The sequence below is a fragment of the Dendrobates tinctorius genome, unplaced genomic scaffold, assembly GCF_039654945.1.
Source record: "Dendrobates tinctorius isolate UK_male_01 unplaced genomic scaffold, ASM3965494v1 ptg000126l, whole genome shotgun sequence".
NCBI lineage: Eukaryota > Metazoa > Chordata > Amphibia > Anura > Dendrobatidae > Dendrobates > Dendrobates tinctorius.
Window position 1 is genome coordinate 5,515,001 of NW_027361794.1, and position 20,186 is coordinate 5,535,186.

Below are 20,186 nucleotides of genomic sequence, written 5' to 3' on the forward strand. Positions count from 1 at the left end.
TTGACGAGAATTCAGCATTTGTGCAGTTTGGAGGTAAGCAAGGTTCTTGTGATCGGTGTATACGACTACCTGATGAAGAGCTCCTTCTAGAAGATGCCTCCACTCCTGTAGAGCAAATTTGATAGCCAACAATTCCCGATCCCCAACAGAATAATTCCTCTCTGCGGAAGAAAAAACCTTGGAAAAAAAAGCCCACAGGAATGCATTCGCCCGGAGGACGATTTCTGGGTTAGTACGGCTCCCGCACCTACTGAAGAGGCATCGACCTCAAGAAAAAATTGTTCATTGGAGTTAGGACGATGAAGAACAGGTGCGACTGCAAAGGCCTTTTTGAGAGAAACAAAGACCTCCTCAGCCTCAGGAGGCCAATCCTTCGGATTTGTACCTTTCCAGGTTAGAGCTGAGATGGGCGCCACTTGGGTTGAGAAGTTAGGAATGAATTGCCTGTAGTGGATGGCGATGCCCAGGAATCGCTGCATGGCCTTCAACCCAGACGGACGAGGCCACTTGAGTACAGCCGATAACTTCTCTGGATCCATTTTTAATCCTGTGGAGGAAACAATGTAACCAAGGAAAGGCAAAGAGGATTGTTCAAAGAGGCACTTTTCAAACTTGGCGTACAGTCTGTTCTCCCTGAGCCTCTGTGAGACCAGGAGCACTTGTCTGCGATGCGAGACCAAGTCAGTAGAAAAAATCAGAATGTCGTCTAGGTAGACAACAACACATGTGTAAAGCAGGTCCCTGAAAATGTCATTGACGAACTCTTGGAAAACAGCTGGTGCATTGCTTAGACCAAACGGCATTACCAGGTACTCGTAGTGGCCATCACGGGTGTTGAAGGCTGTTTTCCATTCGTCTCCATCTCTGATTCGGATCAAATTGTAAGCACCTCTGAGATCCAGCTTGGTGAAGATCCTGGCCCCTCGGAGACTGTCAAATAGTTCTGAACTTAGAGGCAAAGGGTACCTGTTTTTTACTGTGATCTGGTTCAGCCCTCGGTAGTTGATACAGGGCCGCTGGGATCCATCCTCTTTTTCTTCATGAAGAAGAAGCCTGCTCCTGCCGGTGACGATGATTTTTGGATAAACCCTCTGGCCAAGTTCTCCTGGATGTAGTCCGACATAGCCTGAGTCTCTGTCTGGGAAAGAGGGTAAACTCTCCCACGGGGAGGAGATGTTCCAGGAAGAAGGTCTATTGGACAGTCATACGACCTGTGGGGGGGGGGGTTCAGCCTCCTTTTTCCCGAAGACATCCGAGAAGGACCAGTAAGCGGATGGCAATCCAGGCAGGGTAGCAGGTTGGACCGGGGGTGAAGCTGGTTCAATCCGGGTTAAACAACGGTCCGAGCAGGAATCTCCCCAACGTAGAATTTCGCCTGTTCTCCAATTAAGGACTGGTTCATGTTTCTGAAACCAAGGCAAGCCTAGAAGCAAGGGGTGAACCAAACCAGGGTACACATAAAAACGAATTCTTTCAGAATGCATAAGACCTACCCGGAGTTCCACTGGCTCAGTCTGGAACTGGATGGGTTCGGACAGAGGCTGGCCATCGGCAGCGGTTACTCGCAACGGGTTGGGAAGAGCCTGAACTGGTAAGTGGTAGCGATCCACAAGCGTCTGCTGGATAAAGCTTCCGGCGGCTCCGGAGTCCAACAGACAGAGTCCAGAAAATTTTATTGCTCCGCAGGTCACAGAGACTGAGATCTGCAACGAAGGAGAGGAACGTTCTCTACCTAGGGTGGCCTCTCCTACCGAGCATAGGCACAGGAGTTTTCCGACTTCTTTGGACAGGAGCGGATCAGGTGTTCGGAACTACCACAGTACAGACAGCTTCCGTCTTTGTGACGCGCCTCCTGGCGACGGTTGGCCAGACTTACTCGATCTACCTCCATAGCCTCGGGAGAAGAGGATGAGGTAGACGTTTTGGAAGAATTAGAGTCCAGGTGGTAGGACCTCCTGTTACGCTTAATCTCCATGGAACGCTCCTGAAAACGCAGGTCAATCTGGGTCGCCAAGGAAATCAGGTCATCCAAGATGGTAGGCCTGTCCCGTCCCGCCAGCTCATCCTTAATTTTTCCAGATAGGCCCTCCCAGAAGGTAGCCAGCAAGGCCTCATTGTTCCAGGATAGCTCAGACGAGAGGGTGCGGAACTGAACAGTATACTGAGCCACTGTGAGGGTTCCTTGGTGTAAGCGAAGCAGGGCAGAAGCGGTCGACGTGACCCGGCCGGGTTCATCAAAGGTCCTGCGAAAAGTCTCTGGGAAAGATTGAAGATCATTAACCAGCGGGTCTCCTCTTTCTCATAACGGATTCAACCAGGCGAGAGCCTCTCCTGCTAGATGTGACATAATGAAGCTCACTTTGGCACGGTCAGAAGTAAACATATGCCCAAAGATTTCGAAGTGCAGGGTACACTGATTGAGAAAACCCCGACACTGAGTGGGATCACCATGGAAGCGGATAGGAGCCGCCAGGCGGGGGCCCTTGCTTGTCATGACAGCAGGTACCTGAGTGTTGTTAGATGAATCAGGAGCAGCCGAGTTCTGCAGAGAATCCATGCGGGTGGACAGGTTACGTAGATACGTCGTGATCTTATCCTGTTGATCTCTTAAACGGGTCACCTCTTGGCACAACTCCAACATCGGAGGCCTCTGGGGTCCAGCGGATTCCATGGCCGGAGCAATCTGTAGCGAATGGAAGCGGAGGCAGAGATGGTGAAGTTCACATTTGTTTTTATTTTTTAAGTGGAACCTCGGGACCACGGTCCGGGGGGCTCCGAAGGGGGCGTGACTAGTGAGCCCCGGGTACCTGTAGTAAAGCCCCTCAGGCAGGGCCAGAATGGAATACCCGGAGGACACAGGTGCTACCTCCAGTTAGACCACGAACACGTGGCAGCTGTCCCAGCAGGACCAAAAGGGATAACAAAAGTTACAGCAGAGTCCGCAATGCGCTGGGTCCTGGATCCGGTTAGTTGATAAGGAGTCAGTTCCAGTAACCTTCAAACAGTCCTTGGACTCGGATGGCTGTAGGCGGAACGGGATGGCTTAGGCCCAGATGGTTGCTGATATAACCAGGTGATACAGGATACTGATATACTGTGGAAACAGAGAGCATTAGACAATGCACAGAGACTGCAGATGCAGCGCAGACAGGTTAGCATGAGAACCGGATATAGCAATGAGATACTCGTTGCTCCGGCGCTCTCCCTATGGAGGAGAGGCCAGAAACAGCAGCCAGTGAGCTGCCATTGGTTAATTGTATTTTTTGAATAATGCGCGCCTCCCCTTTAAGAAGGCAAGAGAGCGGGCGGGCGTGCCCTAATAGTCTTAGCTACAGATCTCCTCACAGGATGCCAGGAGGGGGAGGCAGGAGGGAGGACAGAATGCTGAGCAGCAGCCTGAGAGGCTCGAGGTGAATGCCCAGAACGGAAAGCAGCGGCAGGCCTGGAGGCAGCACCAGGACAGGGGCCAGGTGTAACAGCGACAGACCTGGGCGCAGCACCAGGATGGGGGCCGGGTGTAACACTTACTGTTAGAGAAGTCCCATAAACCTCTACGGGGCTCTCACTGTTTGAGCTGATATACAGATGGCACCCTCGGGAACTTCTGGACATTGCAAAGGAGACCTGGGAAGTGGAGGTAACACCCTACTGAAGCATCATCAAACATGTGGCCCAGATGCAGGATAGGATCACTAGATTAATACCAATTGTGAAGGAGAGCCTCCGTCTAGCACAAGATGCCCAGTCAATGGACTACAACCGATCAGCGAGATGGAGACAGTTTAGCCCTGGAGACCGAATGTTGGTGCTGATCCCCGCGGTGAAAAGTAAATTCCTGGCCAAGTGGCAAGGGCCATACAAGGTGGTCAAAAAGTTGAGTGATATCAGCTACAAGGTCCACAAACCAGGGAGAAGAAAACCGTTCTAGTTGTACCACATGAACTTGCTCAAACCATGGCAAGACAGGGTACCGGTGGAAGCTACATGCCTAGGGGCCAATCCTGAAGCCAAGGTAGAGATGTCACAGTGGCAGAGACAGTGTCAACGGCCCAGAAGCAACAATGTTGAGAGCAGCTTCAGCAGGAGCCAGGACCTGTTTTTGTAGTTATCAGGTTGTAAGCAGGTTGGAGAGCATGAAATCCTGAAGGAACTGCATGTGAGGGTGAACCAAAAGCAGTATCAGATTACCAAAGCCTGCCGCGAGGTGATCTCAAAGACGGTGAGGAGAATTTTGAGGCTGGCCATCATCAAGGAGTCAATAGCGACTGGTCCAGCCCTATTGTCCTTGTGCTGAAGATGGATGGACAGTGCCACTGGATGGAGAGTGACACATATCCGATGCGCCTGGTTGATGAGCTCATTGAGAGGCTAGCATCAGCCAGATTTATCACCACCCTGAACCTAACGAAAGGGTACTAGTAAATTCTCCTGTCCTCAAGTGCCAAGGAGAACACGGCCTTCTCTACACCCGACAGGTGTTTTCAATATACCAGAATGCTGTTTGGTCTGCAGGGAACCCCAGCTACCTTCCAGAGAGCCTTGAACTGGATCCTAGCCTCTCACAAAAAGTACACCGCAGCTTATCTGGATGACAATGTGATCCTCAGCCCGGATTGTGGAGTCCGCTGCAGAAGGTCCAGGCAGTACCAGATGCACTGAGGAAGACTGGGTTTACCATAAACCCAAAGAAGTGCAGCATGGAGAAAGAAGAGGCAAAATACGTGGGATACATTGTCAGGACAAAATAAAGCCACAAGTAGATAAGGTGGAGGCAATCCAAAATTGGCAACAACCGGTCACCAAGAAGCAAGTTCAAGCGCTTCTGGGAATTGTACGATACTATCAGCTGCTTATCCCAAATTTCGCCACAATAGCCGCCCCCGAATGATTTTCTTAAGGGCACAAAGATGTCGATGTCCAACTGGTCGTCTGAAGCAGAGATGACATTTCAGGAGTTGAAGCTCGCCCTATGCACTGTACACTGACACTATATACACCATATATAGAGCTCCTGTGTATAAAGTCATTGGTGATCTCTGTATTACCTGTACACTGACACTATATACAGAGCTCCTGTGTATAATATTACTGGTGATCCTTGTATTACCTGTACACTATACACTACATACAGAGCTCTTCTATATAATGTCACCTGTAATCACTGTCCTACCTGTACACTGACCCTATATACAGAGCTCCTGTGTATTTCACTAGTGACCACTGTATTACCTGTACACTGACACTATATGCAGAGCTCCTGTGTATAATGTCACTAGTGATCCCTATATTACCTGTACACTGACACTGTATACAGAGCTCCTGTGTGTAATGTCACTGGTGATCACTGTATTACCTGTATACTATATACAGAGCTCCTGTTTTATGTCACTGATGATCACGGTATTACCTATACACTGACACTATATACAGCTCCTGTGTATTTCACCGGTGATTACTGTATTACGTGTACACTCACGCTATACACTGTGTACTATATACAAAGCTCCTGTGTATAATGGCACTTATGGTAAAATTTGCATTGTGTTTTTTTATTAATGATCAGTATTGTAGTATTCTGTCTAGTATTCTGTCACTATGTGATGGTAATATGTGGTCTGGTCATGGTGTGGTGGTATTTGTCCCTTGTATGTGGTACTATTGGTCACTAGGTGGTGGTGATATGTGGTATAGCCATGGTGTGGCCGTATTTGTCCCTTGTATATGGTATTATTCATTCACTATGTGGTGGTGATATGTGGTTTGGTCATGGTGTGGCGGTATTTGTTCCTTGTATGTGGTGGCAATAAATGGTCATGGTGTGGCGGTATTTGTTCCTGTCTGTGGTATTATTTGGTCACTGTGGTGATAGTATATGGTCTTGTGATGGTGTGGGGGTATTTGTTCCTTGTATGTGATATTATTTTTTTTACTGTGGTGGCAATATATGGTCTGGTCATAGTGTGGCGCTATTTGTTCCTAATATTTGGCATTATTCGGTAACTATGTGGTGGTAATATGTGGTCACTGTGTGATTATAATTTGTGGTCTGGTCATGGTGTGGTGGTATTTATCCCTTTTGTGGTGGTGATATGTGGTTTGGTCATAGTGTGGCGGTATTTGTTCCTTGTATGTTGTGGCACTATATGGTCATAGTCAATAATGGTGAGGGCCACACAGCACTCCATGTGCTAGCCAGAGGTACCCTGACTGCCATTAGGTACCGGCATGAGACCCTCAGACCCATTGTGAGACCATATGCAGGTGCAGTGGGTCTTGGGTTCCTTCTGATGCATGACATTGCTAGGCCTCATGTGGCTGAAGTGTGTCAGCAGTTCCTGCATGATGAAGACATTGATGCCAAGGACTGTCCTGCCCGTTCCTCAGACCTGAATCCAACCAAGCACATCTGTGACATCATGTCTCGTTCCATCCACCAATGCCACATTGCACCACAGACTGTCTAGGAGTTGGCTGATGCTTTATTCTAAATCTAGAAGGAGATGCCTTAGGAGAACATCCGACACTTCATCAGGACCATGTCCAGGCATTATAGGGGGTCATACAGGCACGAGGAGGCCACACACACTGCTGAGCATTATTTCCTTGTCTTGAGGAATTTCCACTGAAGTTGGATCAGCCTGTAATATGATTTTCCACTTTGGTTTGGAGTATCATTACAAATCCAGATCTCCATGGGATATTAATTTTGATTTAAATTGATCATTTTTATGTTTTAATGTTAATGTTCTCAACGCATTCCCGTGTGTAATGAATAAAGATTTGCAACTGGACTCTTTCATTCAGTGTGTAGTGCCGTGTTAAGACGCTGTACAGTGATGAGGCAGTGACCCAGCTAAGTTCCAATACAAAGTCTCTTTAATGCATTTATTTCACAGCATTAATGTCCAATTCACACAAGTATGTACCATTAATGTCCAATTCACGGCACTACATAGTACCCAGTATCCTCTGGGTCACTGCCGGAAACCATATCCAGTTTGCAGCCGTTAAACACGCTAGTCGACTTCCTTCGGGCACAGAACAGTCTACCTCCAATTCACCGCTGGGCACAAGACAGTCCACCTCTGAGACCCATTGCCGTGGGTGACTGCACCACTGTGTATGCTGTGGATGCCAGGCCCCTGAGCTGCCTTGACTGCTGTGGCTCCGCTTGTCTGTTTTGCCTCACACAGATGGAGCCCTGCAGAGCCGACTGCTGTGCCTCTAGCACACACCAGCCTGATCCTCAACCTGACATCAGTCACATATCCCCCCTCTGTTCTAACCTGTGGGGCTGAACACTTGTCACCCCACATGGGCGCTTGACAGGGCACCCGCATGATCCTGTGACACCTGATACGGTACTGAGAAACCAAAGTAGGTACTGGAACCATTGGTTGACACAAGCATCCCTGCCCTTTGCGTTTCTCCTCCATACTTCATTACGGGACCACCCACCACAGCGTTCTCTGTTGCAGACTACACGCCCACTTTCCTGATTAGCCTTAGATTTGGGCTAGTCTTGGTTGGTCTCGACCTTGTTTATTTTGGGTTCACTAACCCCGCAGCTCATCCTATCACCTAAGTACCTGCCTTCAGGTTTGGTACCGTTTCCTCCGTACCCTTATCCGTGCCTCGATGACTGTCACGCTGAAACGCCACGGCCCGCACCGGCAACGCCGAACATACATCCACATTATGTCACACCCGAGCCCCCCGATGCTGCTGTCTAGTGAGAACTCTATCCATTTTGCCGTGACCCCTGGCCACATCCTTGGCCGGTGCCAGTGGGTTCCTTGTGCGTATGTCCTTAGTCGCCTCCGCAACCACACCTTCCTGATTACTCCAGGCTTTCTTTTTATACTTGCATTTTTTAATACCTGCGTATCTGCGTGGCACTCTGGAACCAAGGTGCCCTGAACTTTTCAGGGGACATTTCCAGCTCGGGGTGACCTCTCCTGCCACAACCTCTAGGGGGAGCCTAACACGGTTACGATCTGTCCCTAGGTTGGTGACCCCTATGGCAGGTATCCTTGATTTGGGATCTTCGGGTTCTGCACCTGGAACATCATTTACCTTGGGAAAGGTGACCCTGGTCTTCCACAGGGACCAGAACAGGGGCAAGTCTCTCCCCAACACAGTCCCATATTAAAGAGTCTTCACCACTCCCACCACATGTTTAAACTCCCCACATGGTGTGGAAAAATTCATCTCTGCCGTTGGGTACTCCCGGATTTCACCATGGATACCCATCACCTCCACTTTCCATCCTTTGGGGTCATCCCCGGCAACAAGAGACCCATGGACCAAAGTCACTAAACTCCCCGAGTCCAGAAGAGCATCAGTTAGGCACCCATTGATGAGTACCCGGCACAGCTGCGGTTTGCTGCGGCAGTGCCTGTAGTGATTGTACAGACTGACTGGGCATACATAGACACCCGGCACGCATACCAGCAGTTCATGGGCTCAGATATCAGGGGACAGTTAGCAGCTACATGTCTGAGCCCTTGGCACCACCAATACTCTATCGCTGCGGCCCGACTACATCTTGGAGCCACTCCAGGGGAAACTGGACCCTTGTCACCCTCACTTTGAGTCACCCCCTCATCATGGGCTCGGTCCTGGTTAGCCCCAATAGAGATTTGTGGACCTTTCCTACGCTCCTGGGCTGGTGAGGTCCGACATGTCAGCCGAAGTGGAGCAGTGTCCCGTACAACAACCTGAGTTGTTGTATACTGCTCATTCCATCTTATCAGTTGGTCCAGAGTGCCCAGGTCCCCTTGCCCCACCCGACACTGCATGGCAACCAGCAGAGCCCTCACCAGCCGGTCGACCACCACCCTCTCTACCATCTGGACTAGGGTCAAAGTCTCAGGCTGGAGCCATTGCTCCACCAACTGTAATAACTCATATGCCTGAGACCTGGAGGGACGAGTCTCTGAAAAGGAACACTGGTACACCCTCTGATCGCCCCTTACCTTAAAGATCTCTTCTTGACACCGCTGATCGCCCCTCTCCTTATAGGTCTCCTCTTTCTGCTGCTGCAGTACCTCTTGCTGCTGCCGCTGGTACAGTAGCTCCTGCTGCTGCAACTGCAGCACCTCTTGTTGCTGCTGTTGGAACAGTAGCTCCTGCACTACAGCACTTCTTGCAAAAGCTCCTCCATTTTCCCAGCAGGCTTGCTCACCGATATGCAGCACTCTTTGGGGTATGCCTCTATTCACACTGCCCGCATTCTTTCCACCATATATAGTGCCACGGTAGCATGCTGTGCAATGATGAGGCAGTTACCCAGCCAAGTTCTAACACAAAGTCTCTTTGATGCATTTACTTCACAGCATTAATGTCTAATTCACACAAGTATGTACCATTAATGTACAATTCACGGCACTACATAGTATCCAGTATTCTCCGGGAACCATATCCTACTGTTTGCAGCCATTAAACACACTAGTACACCTTCTTTGGGCACAGGATAGTCTACGTCCGGTTCACTGCCGGGCACAAGACAGTCCACCTCTGAGACCAGTTACCGTGGGCGATTGCACCGCTGTGTACACTGTGGGTGCCAGGCCCCTGAGCTGCCCTGGCTCTGCTTGTGTGTGTTGCCTCACACAGATGGAGCCCTGAAGAGCTGGCTGCTCTGCCCTCTAGCACACACCAGCCTGACCCTCAACCTGACACCGGTCACTGCCTCACAAGTGATATCTATAAAGTGGTATTTTAGTGTTACGTTTATTTTTTTGAGCAGTGTGTGTGTGTATATATATATATATATATATATATATAATATATACAGTATACACTTATTTTGAGGTTTGGGGGCCCAATTCCAGCTATTGGTGTGGGATCTGTCATTTCTATCCTCACCACTGTGTATAAGATAATAGAGTGTCTTAAAGTAGTTATGGACGTGACTTAACTAACATAGTGCAGTGACTCTGCTTTCCCTATAGTGACAGATATTTCTGTTTGAGAAAACTGTGATTTTTTTTCACTTTAACCCCCTTTACCACCTTGGACTTATAGGTACTTCCAAGGTGGCCTCCCTTGTTTGCTGCGGACTTTGGCGATGAGCCCACAACTTTCAGGCACATGTAAGCTAATTTGAACAGCTGACATATGTCCCTAAACAGCCACGGGTGGAATCGCAATTCACCCACAGCTGTTAACATGCTAAGTGGCGCCGTCAATCTCTGACCAGATTGCTATGAGTATCTCTGCTACATAGAGCAGGGCTGCAGCCCTGCTCTGTGTAGCACAAGCGATTGGATGATTGCAGCTTCGAGCAAGTGTAAAGTAAGAAAAAAATTATTTTAAAAATATTTAAAAAATACAAAATCTATAAAAGTTCATAATCACCCCCATTCGCCAGATTCAAAATAAAACAATACAAAATGCACTTATGTGGTATCGCCGCCTTCAGAATTGCCCGATCTATCAACATAAAAAGAATTAATCTGATTGGTAAACAGGGTAACAAGAAAAAAAATGAAAACGCCAGAATTACATTGTTTTGGTCGCCACAACATTGCATTAAAATGCAATAAGGGGCGATAAAAACATCATATCTACACCAAAATTATATCAATAAAAACGTCAGCTTGGCACACAAAAAATAGGCCCTCACCCAACCTCAGATTACGAATAATGGAGACACTACGGGTCTTGAAAAATGGCAACTTTTTTTTTTAGAAACTTTGAAATTTTTTCACCACTTAAATAAAAAAGAACTTAAACATGTTTGGTATCTACAAACTCATAATGACCTGGAGAATCATAATGGCAGGTCAGTTTTAGCATCTAAAGAACATGGGAAAAAAAACAAAACAAAAAACAATTGTGGAATTGCACTTTTTTCTGCAATTTCACCGCAGTTTGAATTTTTTTACGCTTTTCCAGTACACAATATGGTAATATCAATGGTGTTCAAAAGTACAACTCTTCGTATTGACAGAAAAATAAAAAGGTTATGGCTCAGGGAAGAAGGGGAGCAAAAAATGGAAACTCAAAAACTGAAAAATCCAAGTTGGTGAAGGGGTTAAACCTTTTTTTTAAAAAAAAATTTAAACACCTCTCATCAGTGCAATCATACAACATACAAGCCTGTGATGGCTCCGGTGATGCACTGTACTACTGTAGTGCCGTGTATCATCACTGCCTGTCAGTGTAATACTAACGGCCCCATACACATGAGATAAGTGTTGGCTGAATGGTCATTTGGCAGACGGCTATCTCTCCCGACTCCCCCATACACACACATATTCCAGCTTTCCTGTGGTCTGTATGAGAGAGTCACCTCCAGACTCCTCTAGCGGAGGATTATCTACAGGAAGAACAAACGGATTATCCTCTGAAATTCAGGATGCCAGATCCTTCTCTGCCCTGACATCATCTGTCGGGAGGCCCCCAAATACATTATATGGTCGCCCAAACCCCCCGAAATCAGTGCTTTCATGTAACTTTAATGTGTATGGGGGCGTTTTCACAGCAGCAAGTGGTTAAAGTGCCAGTGGTTTTGTTGAAGCTGCCCCTGTGCTGTTCCTGTGGTGTACATCTATGTTCTGGGGCCCAAAAGAGTTAATTTAAAAAAACAAATATTTAATGTGTTAAAAAATAATGAAATGTGAAAAATATGAAAGCCAATGGCCAGAAATAAACCCCATAAAACACTGTGCATGGAGACTTTGGTGTTAAGTACCATATTTTTTGGACAATAAGACACACTTTTTTCCTCCAAAATTTTAAAGAAAGGGGTGCGTCTTATAGTCCAGATGTAGCTTATAGTGGCTATGAGCTGGAGGAAGTGGCAGAGACTGAGGAGAAGGAGACAGGAGACAGGAGCCAGCGGCGGTGGCTCACACATGTGCCCACTTTTAAAGAACATGAATATTCACTGCTCCCACGCCCATAGTCCCTCTCTCCTCCATTCACTGAAACCAGTTTCTAGAGCTAAAAGGGACTATGCACCTGTGGAGCAGTGAATATTCATTCTCTTTAGTAGTGGGCGCACATGATCGCCCAACCACTCCCGGGCATTGGGAGCAGTGAATATTCTGGTAACTGACCTCGACGTGTAGAGGCTGCATACACATGCGCTGCTTACACTCTGAAATCAGCTGATGGCATCAAAACAGGATGCCGTGCAGAGGAAAGATGAGTAAAATCTTTTTTTTATATGTGAGCAGTGTGATGGGGGCCATGTATACCAAGATGGGGATGGTGGCCATGTATATTAGGCTGGGCATGGGGGCCATGTATACTAGGATGGGGATGGAGGCTATGTATACTTTGATGAGGATGGGGATGTTAGCACCATGCCAGATTCCTGCTCTGACAGGCAGAGTCTCCGGCGTGTTACTTCACTCACCCGCGCTGCGGTCAGTTCTTCCCTTCCCCATGCTCTGCATGCTCCCAGCAGAGATTCCGGCAGGGCTTCCAGCCATGTCCTTAAGGTGCGCATGCGCTCCCACCCTCTTAAAGGACCAGCGCGTGTGGGTCGACCTCACACCAAGGGCAGCAGGGTACCCGGTACCGGGCCGGTGTCAGGGGGAAGGTGTCACAGCAGCAGTGACCCGGTCCATGGCCCTGGGCGCCCAATATCAATGGCGGTGACGTTAATGGTGTTAAAGTTTATTGGAATAGTTCGTGACGCCACCCGTGGTGTTTGGCAAGGGAGATGGTAAGCCAACGCTGCATGCAGATCCGCTGGGACTGATGGTGTGGTGCAGCAAAGATGGTGTAGCTCCTCACAGGTGGAGCTGTAGTCCCAGGGCAGTGTAGGTGCAATGGATGAGGAGAGTATAGATGCTGGTACCCAGATGTAGCAGTGCCGAAGGTGTTAACGGCGAATGAATGGAGGACACCAGGGCTTGCAGTTTCAAAGCTTTACTCAGTTTGTGGTACCCACTGGTGCCTGCCTCCGTGCCGTGTCCTCCGGGGTAGAGACTCAATCAACCTCCCGGGCAAGTCAGGGTTCTCCTCTCCAACACTCCGCCAACATGTGCTTTTCCTGAACGACTCCTCTGTTGCGCCTTTTAGTGTGAAGAACTCCAGTACCGTAATTCTCTGGAATTTCTCCTGTCAGATGTTCCTAGAACCTTACTTGTATGACATACAGCTGTAGCCTCTATCGGGGACTCCCTTCTCAGAAGTCCTGGCTCTCTATCCAGTTGCTGTTGTGTCCCAAGTCTTTGATGGGGGTAGTGCATTTACAGCCAACTAATCCACCGGTGTCTGCTGCAGAACCATAAGTGTCCATACACCCTCGGGGACCAGGCCCCGGCCTTGCGCTGAGAACCTATAGGCAGGGTTCCTCTTCCTACCCACAACTCCTCTCTGTTCTCCTACTCCTTCGTTCCACGATGTTCCTTCTCTCTCTTATGAAAGCTGAGGTTGCAGGTCTATGTCCTTCTCTTCTCTTTCCTGTGCCAGCTGGCTCAGATCACTGAGGCAGCTGCAGCACTCTTTCTAAACTAAACTCAAACTAAACTTAAAACTAACTTCAGAACTGAACTCCTCTCGCCTGACCTCCCGTCAGACTGACCTACAATTCTCCACTTTCCCCCTCTTTTATACTAACTCCACCCACCTCCCAGCTCATCTCGTGTTACGAAGCAGGGTTCCATGAAGGGTGCTCTGCTACCCCCAGCCTGAAGCTGCTAGGCGGACCTACTGAACTATCCTGTGTGTGGGATGCAGATGTTGGAGTGTGGAAAGGAGTTCCCAACTTACCTAGTTGGTGGGGCACCACACCTTAGGAGAAGGTGCAGTACCTCTGTGGCGACTGAGCCTCAGGGGCGCCACACGTGCACTTGCTATTTCCTTCCAAGCCAATGGCTGAGAGGCATTATGTATATATTGCTTCCTCCCCACTGGGGAACTGCCTGAGCAACCTTCCTTTTCTGCAGTCTAAGTTGCGTAAGGTTGCATACCAGTCCCTGCCTGCTACACTGTGGTGCAGATCTTGCCTGCTGCACTCTGGTGCAGATCCTCCTGCTGCACTCTGGTGCAGATCCTGCCAGCTGCACTCTGGAGCAGATCCTGCCTGATGCACTCTGATACAAACTCTGCCTGCTGTACCTCTCAGTTTGACCTACTGAGTCCAGCTGCTGTACGCCCATTGGTCTGCCCTGGAGTGTCACCTGGTGTTCATCGGGAGCCAAGCCTAACCTCACCATCAGAGGATCTAGTGAACAGTCCGGTGTTCGCTTAGTCACGCCCCTCCAGGCTCTCCGTAGGCTGTGGCACAGTGGTTCCACAAACCTTGCCCGTAACAGGGGGCCATGTATACCAAGATGGGGTGCCACGTATACCAGCATGGGGATGGGGTCATGTATACCAGGGTGAGGGGCCATATATACCAGGATAAGGGGCCATGTACACTGGATGGGGGGCCACATATACCTGGATTGGTGGCCATATATAATTGGATGAGGACATACATACCATGACAGAGATGATATATACCTGAATGGAGTCACTTATGCCAGGATTGGGACATATATATACCAGAATGGGGAATATATATACAGCTCTGGCAAAAATTAAGAGACCACTGCACAGTTTTATAAAAATCAGCTTCTCTACATGTCTGACAGCCATTCCATTCCAGTGTCAGTTGAATTCCAACCAGAGTACACCTCATTCTACTTAATATGCTTGTGATTAGTTGATCATCTGAACCAAATATTAATTAATGAAGAAAATTATAAAAAACCCTGCTGTGGTGTTCACAATCTTCTTGCAATAGGACAAGCTGGTTGGCAAAATAAGTGACAGTAATATCCCAAAAGTAATAGGAATGAAAAAATAACTTTTAACAATGTCAAAGGAGTTTAAAAGAAAAGTCTTGATTGAGGATATGAAGGGCTCAATTCTGGCTTTACTGTAGTAGCAGAGGGATTCAGTGAGCAGCTTGTTGCCTCCATCCCTAAAATTTCTAAGACTGCAGTCCATTACAACAAGGTCAAGCAGCAGACATTGGGGACAACAAAGCTACAGATCGGCAGAGGGCAAAAATGACTCTCCACTGACCGGGATGACCGTTATCTTATTCGAATGTCACTCAGCAACCGCAGGATGACATGAAGTGACCAACAAAAGGAATGGCAAATGGCATCTGGGGTGAAGGGCATGGCAAGAACAGTTCATAACAGACTCCTAGAGGCAGGGCTCAAGTCATGCAAAGGTAGAAAAAAGCCTTTCATCAATGAGAAGCAAAGGAGAACCAAGCTGAAGTTTGCCAAAGACCATAAAGATTGGACCATAGAGGACTGGAGTAAGGTAATCTTCTCTGATGAGTCTAATTTTCAGCTTTGCCCAACACCTGGTTGTCTAATGGAGACATGGAGAGACATACAAGCCACAGTGTCTTTCACCCACTGAAATTTGATGGAGGATTGGTGATGATCTGGGGATGCTTCAGCAAGGCTGGAATTGGGCAGGTTAATTTTTGCGAAGGATGTTTGAATCAAGCCGCATACAAGGTTATCCTGGAAAAACAGTTGATTCCTTCTGCTCAGGCAATGTTCCCCAACTATGAGGACTGTTTTTTCCAGCAGAACAATGCAACATGCCACACAGCTAGGTCAATCAATGTGTAGATGAAGGACCACCACATCAAATCCCTGTCATGGCCAGCCCAATCTCCAGACCTGAACCCCATTGAAAACCTCTGGAATATAAATCAAGAGGGAAACAGATAATCACAAGCCATCAAACAAAGAAGAACTGCTTAAATTTTTGTACCAGGAGTGGCATAAGGTCACCCAAAAGCAGTGTAAAAGACTGGTGGAAAGCATGCCAAGAAGCATGAAAGCTGTGATTAAAAATTGTGGTTATTCCACAAAATATTGATTTCTGAACTCTTCCTGAGTTAAAACATTAGTATTGTTTCTAAATGATTATGAACTTGTTTCCTTAGTATTATTTGAGGTCTGCAAGCACTGCATTTTTTGTTATTTTGACCATTTCTTATTTTCTGAAAATAAATACAAAATTTATTACTTGGAAATTCGGAGACATGTTGTCAGTAGTTTATAGAATAAAAGAGCAATTTACTCAAAAATATACCTATAAAGAGAAAAATCAGACAAAATGAAAATTTTGCAGTGGACTTTTTTTTTTTTTTTGCCAGAGCTGTATATACAGATTTGGAGGCTATTACCCCTATAACAGTGTCCGCAGCAGATCCCCCTCACATAACAGTGAGTCATGACCACATTTTTTACTACAATTTTTTTCTATTTTCCTCCTCTAAAACCTAGGTGCATGTATCTTATGGTCCAATGTGTCTTATAGTCCAAAAAATATGGTAATTTCTGTCCTTGGTGTTTTTGAATACAAAATAGCTTTTATAAAATCCTCAAAGTTCTGTGTATGAATCAGACATGAGATCTAACGAAGATTACAGAGCGGGGAAGTTGGGAAACCTTCATATAAATGGCCGATGGGGATGGAGTCAGTGACGGACTCTGGCCAAATATGTTTCTAGAGCCGTAGTAGAAGGTGAAGATGTCGTCCTCATCATGAAGTAGTTATTTCTCCTGTCCCGTGTAATGAATATCTCCTGCAGTATTGCTAATGCCGATTCCAGTGTCGGGAAATGAGACGAGAATTAGCGTTATGGAAGATGAGTCTATGAGGAACGTATTCAGCTGCCGACTCCGAGGGAGAAACTGCTTGTTGTCTGTGGCCTAAATATATAGGTTTTATTAGTAGATGTCAGGGAAAAAAACAGAATGTTGTAAAATAATAAAAATATAATTGCTGCTTGGGTCTCCGCCAGTCTCTGTATTTTCTGTTGTGTCCTAAGTAACTTGTGATTCCTACAGCAAACCAGTTGCCAAAGCAGTGAGTAACATAGCCAGTGATTGGGAGCATGGAGGAGATGTCTTAGTCAGAAATAGAGATGAGCGACTTTGCCTTTTTTAGGGTCGAGTCGGGTTTCATGAAACCCGACTTTCTCAAAAGTCGAGTCGAACGAAATCGGCTGACTATAGGAAAAAGTCGGGAAAAGTCGTGAAACATGAACAATGCAAGTCAATGGGGAGAAAAGTTGGCAGTGAGTGGAGGACTGTAAACACACCTGGCATGAATTTTAACCCTAGAGGCGGTGAAATCTCTCTCTCTTCTCTCTCTCTTCCTCTCTCTCTCTGACTCTCCCTCTCTCCCACTCCTGCTACGCTACGCTTCTCTCATTGGCTGAAAAAAGTCATGTGCAAGCATTCTGCGAAACCCGACTTTGGCGCTTGGGTCGCCGACCGCATGGCCGACTTCACACTGTGGTCGGGTTTCGTTTCATGAAACCCGACTTTGGCGAAAGTCCGTGACTTTTGAATCTGACCGACCTGTTTCGCTCAACTCTAGTCAGCAATTCAACTTATGTTCCAGTCCATACAAGAATAGAGAATACAACATCTACACGTTCTATCTTCTGATACAGTTATGGCCAAAAGTATTGACACCCCTGCAATTTTGTCAGATAATACTCAGTTTCTTCCTGAAAATGAATGCAAACACAAATTCTTTGTTATTATTATCTTCATTTAATTTGTCTTAAATGAAAAAAACACAAAAAGAATTGTCCTAAAGCCAAATTGGATATAATTCCACACCAAACATAAAAAAAAGGGTTTACAAAAGTATTGGCACTGTTCGAAAAATCATGTGATGCTTCTCTAATTTGTGTAATTAACAGCACCTGTAACTTACCTGTGGCACCTAACAGGTGTTGGCAATAACTAAATCACACTTGCAGCCAGTTGACATGGATTAAAGTTGACTCAACCTCTGTCCTGTGTCCTTGTGTGTACCACATTGAGTAATGAGAAAAGAAAGAAGACCAAAGAACTGTCTGAGGACTTGAGAAACCAAATTGTGAGGAAGCATGAGCAATCTCAAGGCTACAAGTCCATCTCCAAAGACCTGAATGTTCCTGTGTCTACCGTGCGCAGTGTCATCAAGAAGTTTAAAGCCCATGGCACTGTGGCTAACCTCCCTAGATGTGGACGGAAAAGAAAAATTGACAAGAGATTTCAACACAAGATTGTGCGGATGTTGGATAAAGAACCTCGACTAACATCCAAACACGTTCAAGCTGCCCTGCAGTCCGAGGGTACAAAAGTGTCAACCCGAACTATCCGTCGGCGTCTGAATGAAAAGGAACTGTATGGTAGGAGACCCAGGAAGACCCCACTTCTTACCCCGAGACATAAAAAAGCCAGGCTGGAGTTTGCCAAAACTTACCTGAAAAAGCCTAAAACGTTTTGGAAGAATGTTCTCTGGTCAGATGAGACAAAAGTAGAGCTTTTTGAGCAAAGGCATCAACATAGAGTTTACAGGAGAAAAAAGAGGCATTCAAAGAAAAAAACACGGTCCCTACAGTCAAACATGGCGGAGGTTCCCTGACGTTTTGGGGTTGCTTTGCTGCCTCTGGCACTGGACTGCTTGACCGTGTGCATGGCATTATGAAGTCAGAAGACTACCAACAAATTTTGCAGCATAATGTAGGGCCCAGTGTGAGAAAGCTGGGTCTCCCTCAGAGGTCATGGGTCTTCCAGCAGGACATTGACCCAAAACACACTTCAAAAAGCACTAGAAAATGGTTTGAGAGAAAGCACTGGAGACTTCTAAGGTGACCAGCAATGAGTCCAGACCTGAATCCCATAGAACACCTGTGGAGAGATCTAAAAATGGCAGTTTGGAGAAGGCACCCTTCAAATATCAGGGACCTGGAGCAGTTTGCCAAAGAAGAATGGTCTAAAATTCCAGAAGAGCATTGTAAGAAACTCATTGATGGTTACCGGAAGCGGTTGGTCGCAGTTATTTTGGCTAAAGGTTGTGCAACCAAGTATTAGGCTGAGGATGCCAATACTTTTGTCTGGCCCATTTTTGAGTTTTGTGTGAAATGATCAATGTTTTGCTTTTTGCTTCATTCTCTTTTGTGTTTTTTCATTTAAGACAAATTTAAGAATTTGTGATTGCAATTATTTTCAGGAAGAAACTGAGTATTATCTGACAGAATTGCAGGGGTGTCAATACTTTTGGCCACAACTGTATGTTTCCCCTTATTGTCTCCAGTAATTGTATTATTACACGAAATTCTTTATAATGATTCATCGTCTTCCTATTCAGGTCCCTACAATACCAGATCCTGTCAGTGGACATCTTCTATATTAAGAGAATTTTTCTTAACTATCCATCAAGAATGGATATGGAGAGGGACAAGATGGTGGAGAGGATATTACATCTCACCCTGGAGATCCTCTTCTGTCTTACTGGAGAGGTGAGAGATTTTGATGGCGTCACATTACATATTTTTTATTTATGGCAATAAATCTGTTGGAGGAATCTGCAAATGTCTGTAGTGAGATTTATTAATGTGTCTATCCTCAACCAGGATTACACAGTAGTGAAGAAGACCTCTAGTGAGCGCTGTCAGGACCCTGGGTATGAGGGAGGGGAAAGACCCCTGAGCCCAGTCATGGAGACTCCACCACACCCCCTGATACAAGAGGACATCAATGAACAGAAGATCCTAGAACTCACCTACAAGATGATTGAGCTGCTGACTGGACAGGTGATACTCCTGGGAATGCTGGGACATTATACAGTAACGCTATGAAGGGATCGGGGTGATGATGGTATCATTTATGTGTCAGGTTCCTATAAGGTGTCAGGATGTCGCTGTCTATTTCTCCATGGAGGAGTGGGAGTATTTAGAAGGACACAAAGATCTCTACAAGGATGTCATGATGGTGGAGGTTCCCCAACCCCTCACATCACCAGGTAATAGGATTAAATACACACGGCCTATAACATACCTCCCAACTTTTGAAGAAGGGAAAGAGGGACGAAGGTTGCGGCACGCGCAGCGCGGCGCCGCAAATTTTAGGCCATGCCCCCGACCACACCCATTTCACGACTAGTTACACCCATGTTCACGCCCAGTCGCACCCATTTAGCACTGCTGATCACACTGACTGCTATTAGGGGCATAGTGGCTGGCATTACGGGCACAGTGGCTGGTACTGTGGGCACACTGACTGGTACTAAGTAAAAGAAAGAAAACAGAGAGAGAAAAAAGAAAATAGAGAGAGAAAGAAAGGAGAGCGAGAGAAAGAAAGAACAGAGAGAAGAACGAAGAAAGAACAGAGTGAAAGAAAGAGGGGAAAGAAAGAACA

General features: G+C 46.8%; 1 protein-coding gene across 1 annotated transcript in view; it reads left to right on the top strand.

The window, feature by feature from the left end:
- The window catches only part of LOC141047258 (gastrula zinc finger protein XlCGF66.1-like), a 44,544-nt gene that overhangs the window by 10,969 nt on the left and 13,389 nt on the right, over positions 1–20,186 (top strand). The window contains exons 2-4 of the mRNA XM_073542260.1: positions 19,138–19,288; positions 19,403–19,582; positions 19,665–19,791. Of these exons, the coding sequence (XP_073398361.1) occupies positions 19,211–19,288; positions 19,403–19,582; positions 19,665–19,791 (385 nt within the window). The 5' untranslated portion in view covers positions 19,138–19,210. The remainder of the gene's footprint in view (positions 1–19,137; positions 19,289–19,402; positions 19,583–19,664; positions 19,792–20,186) is intronic.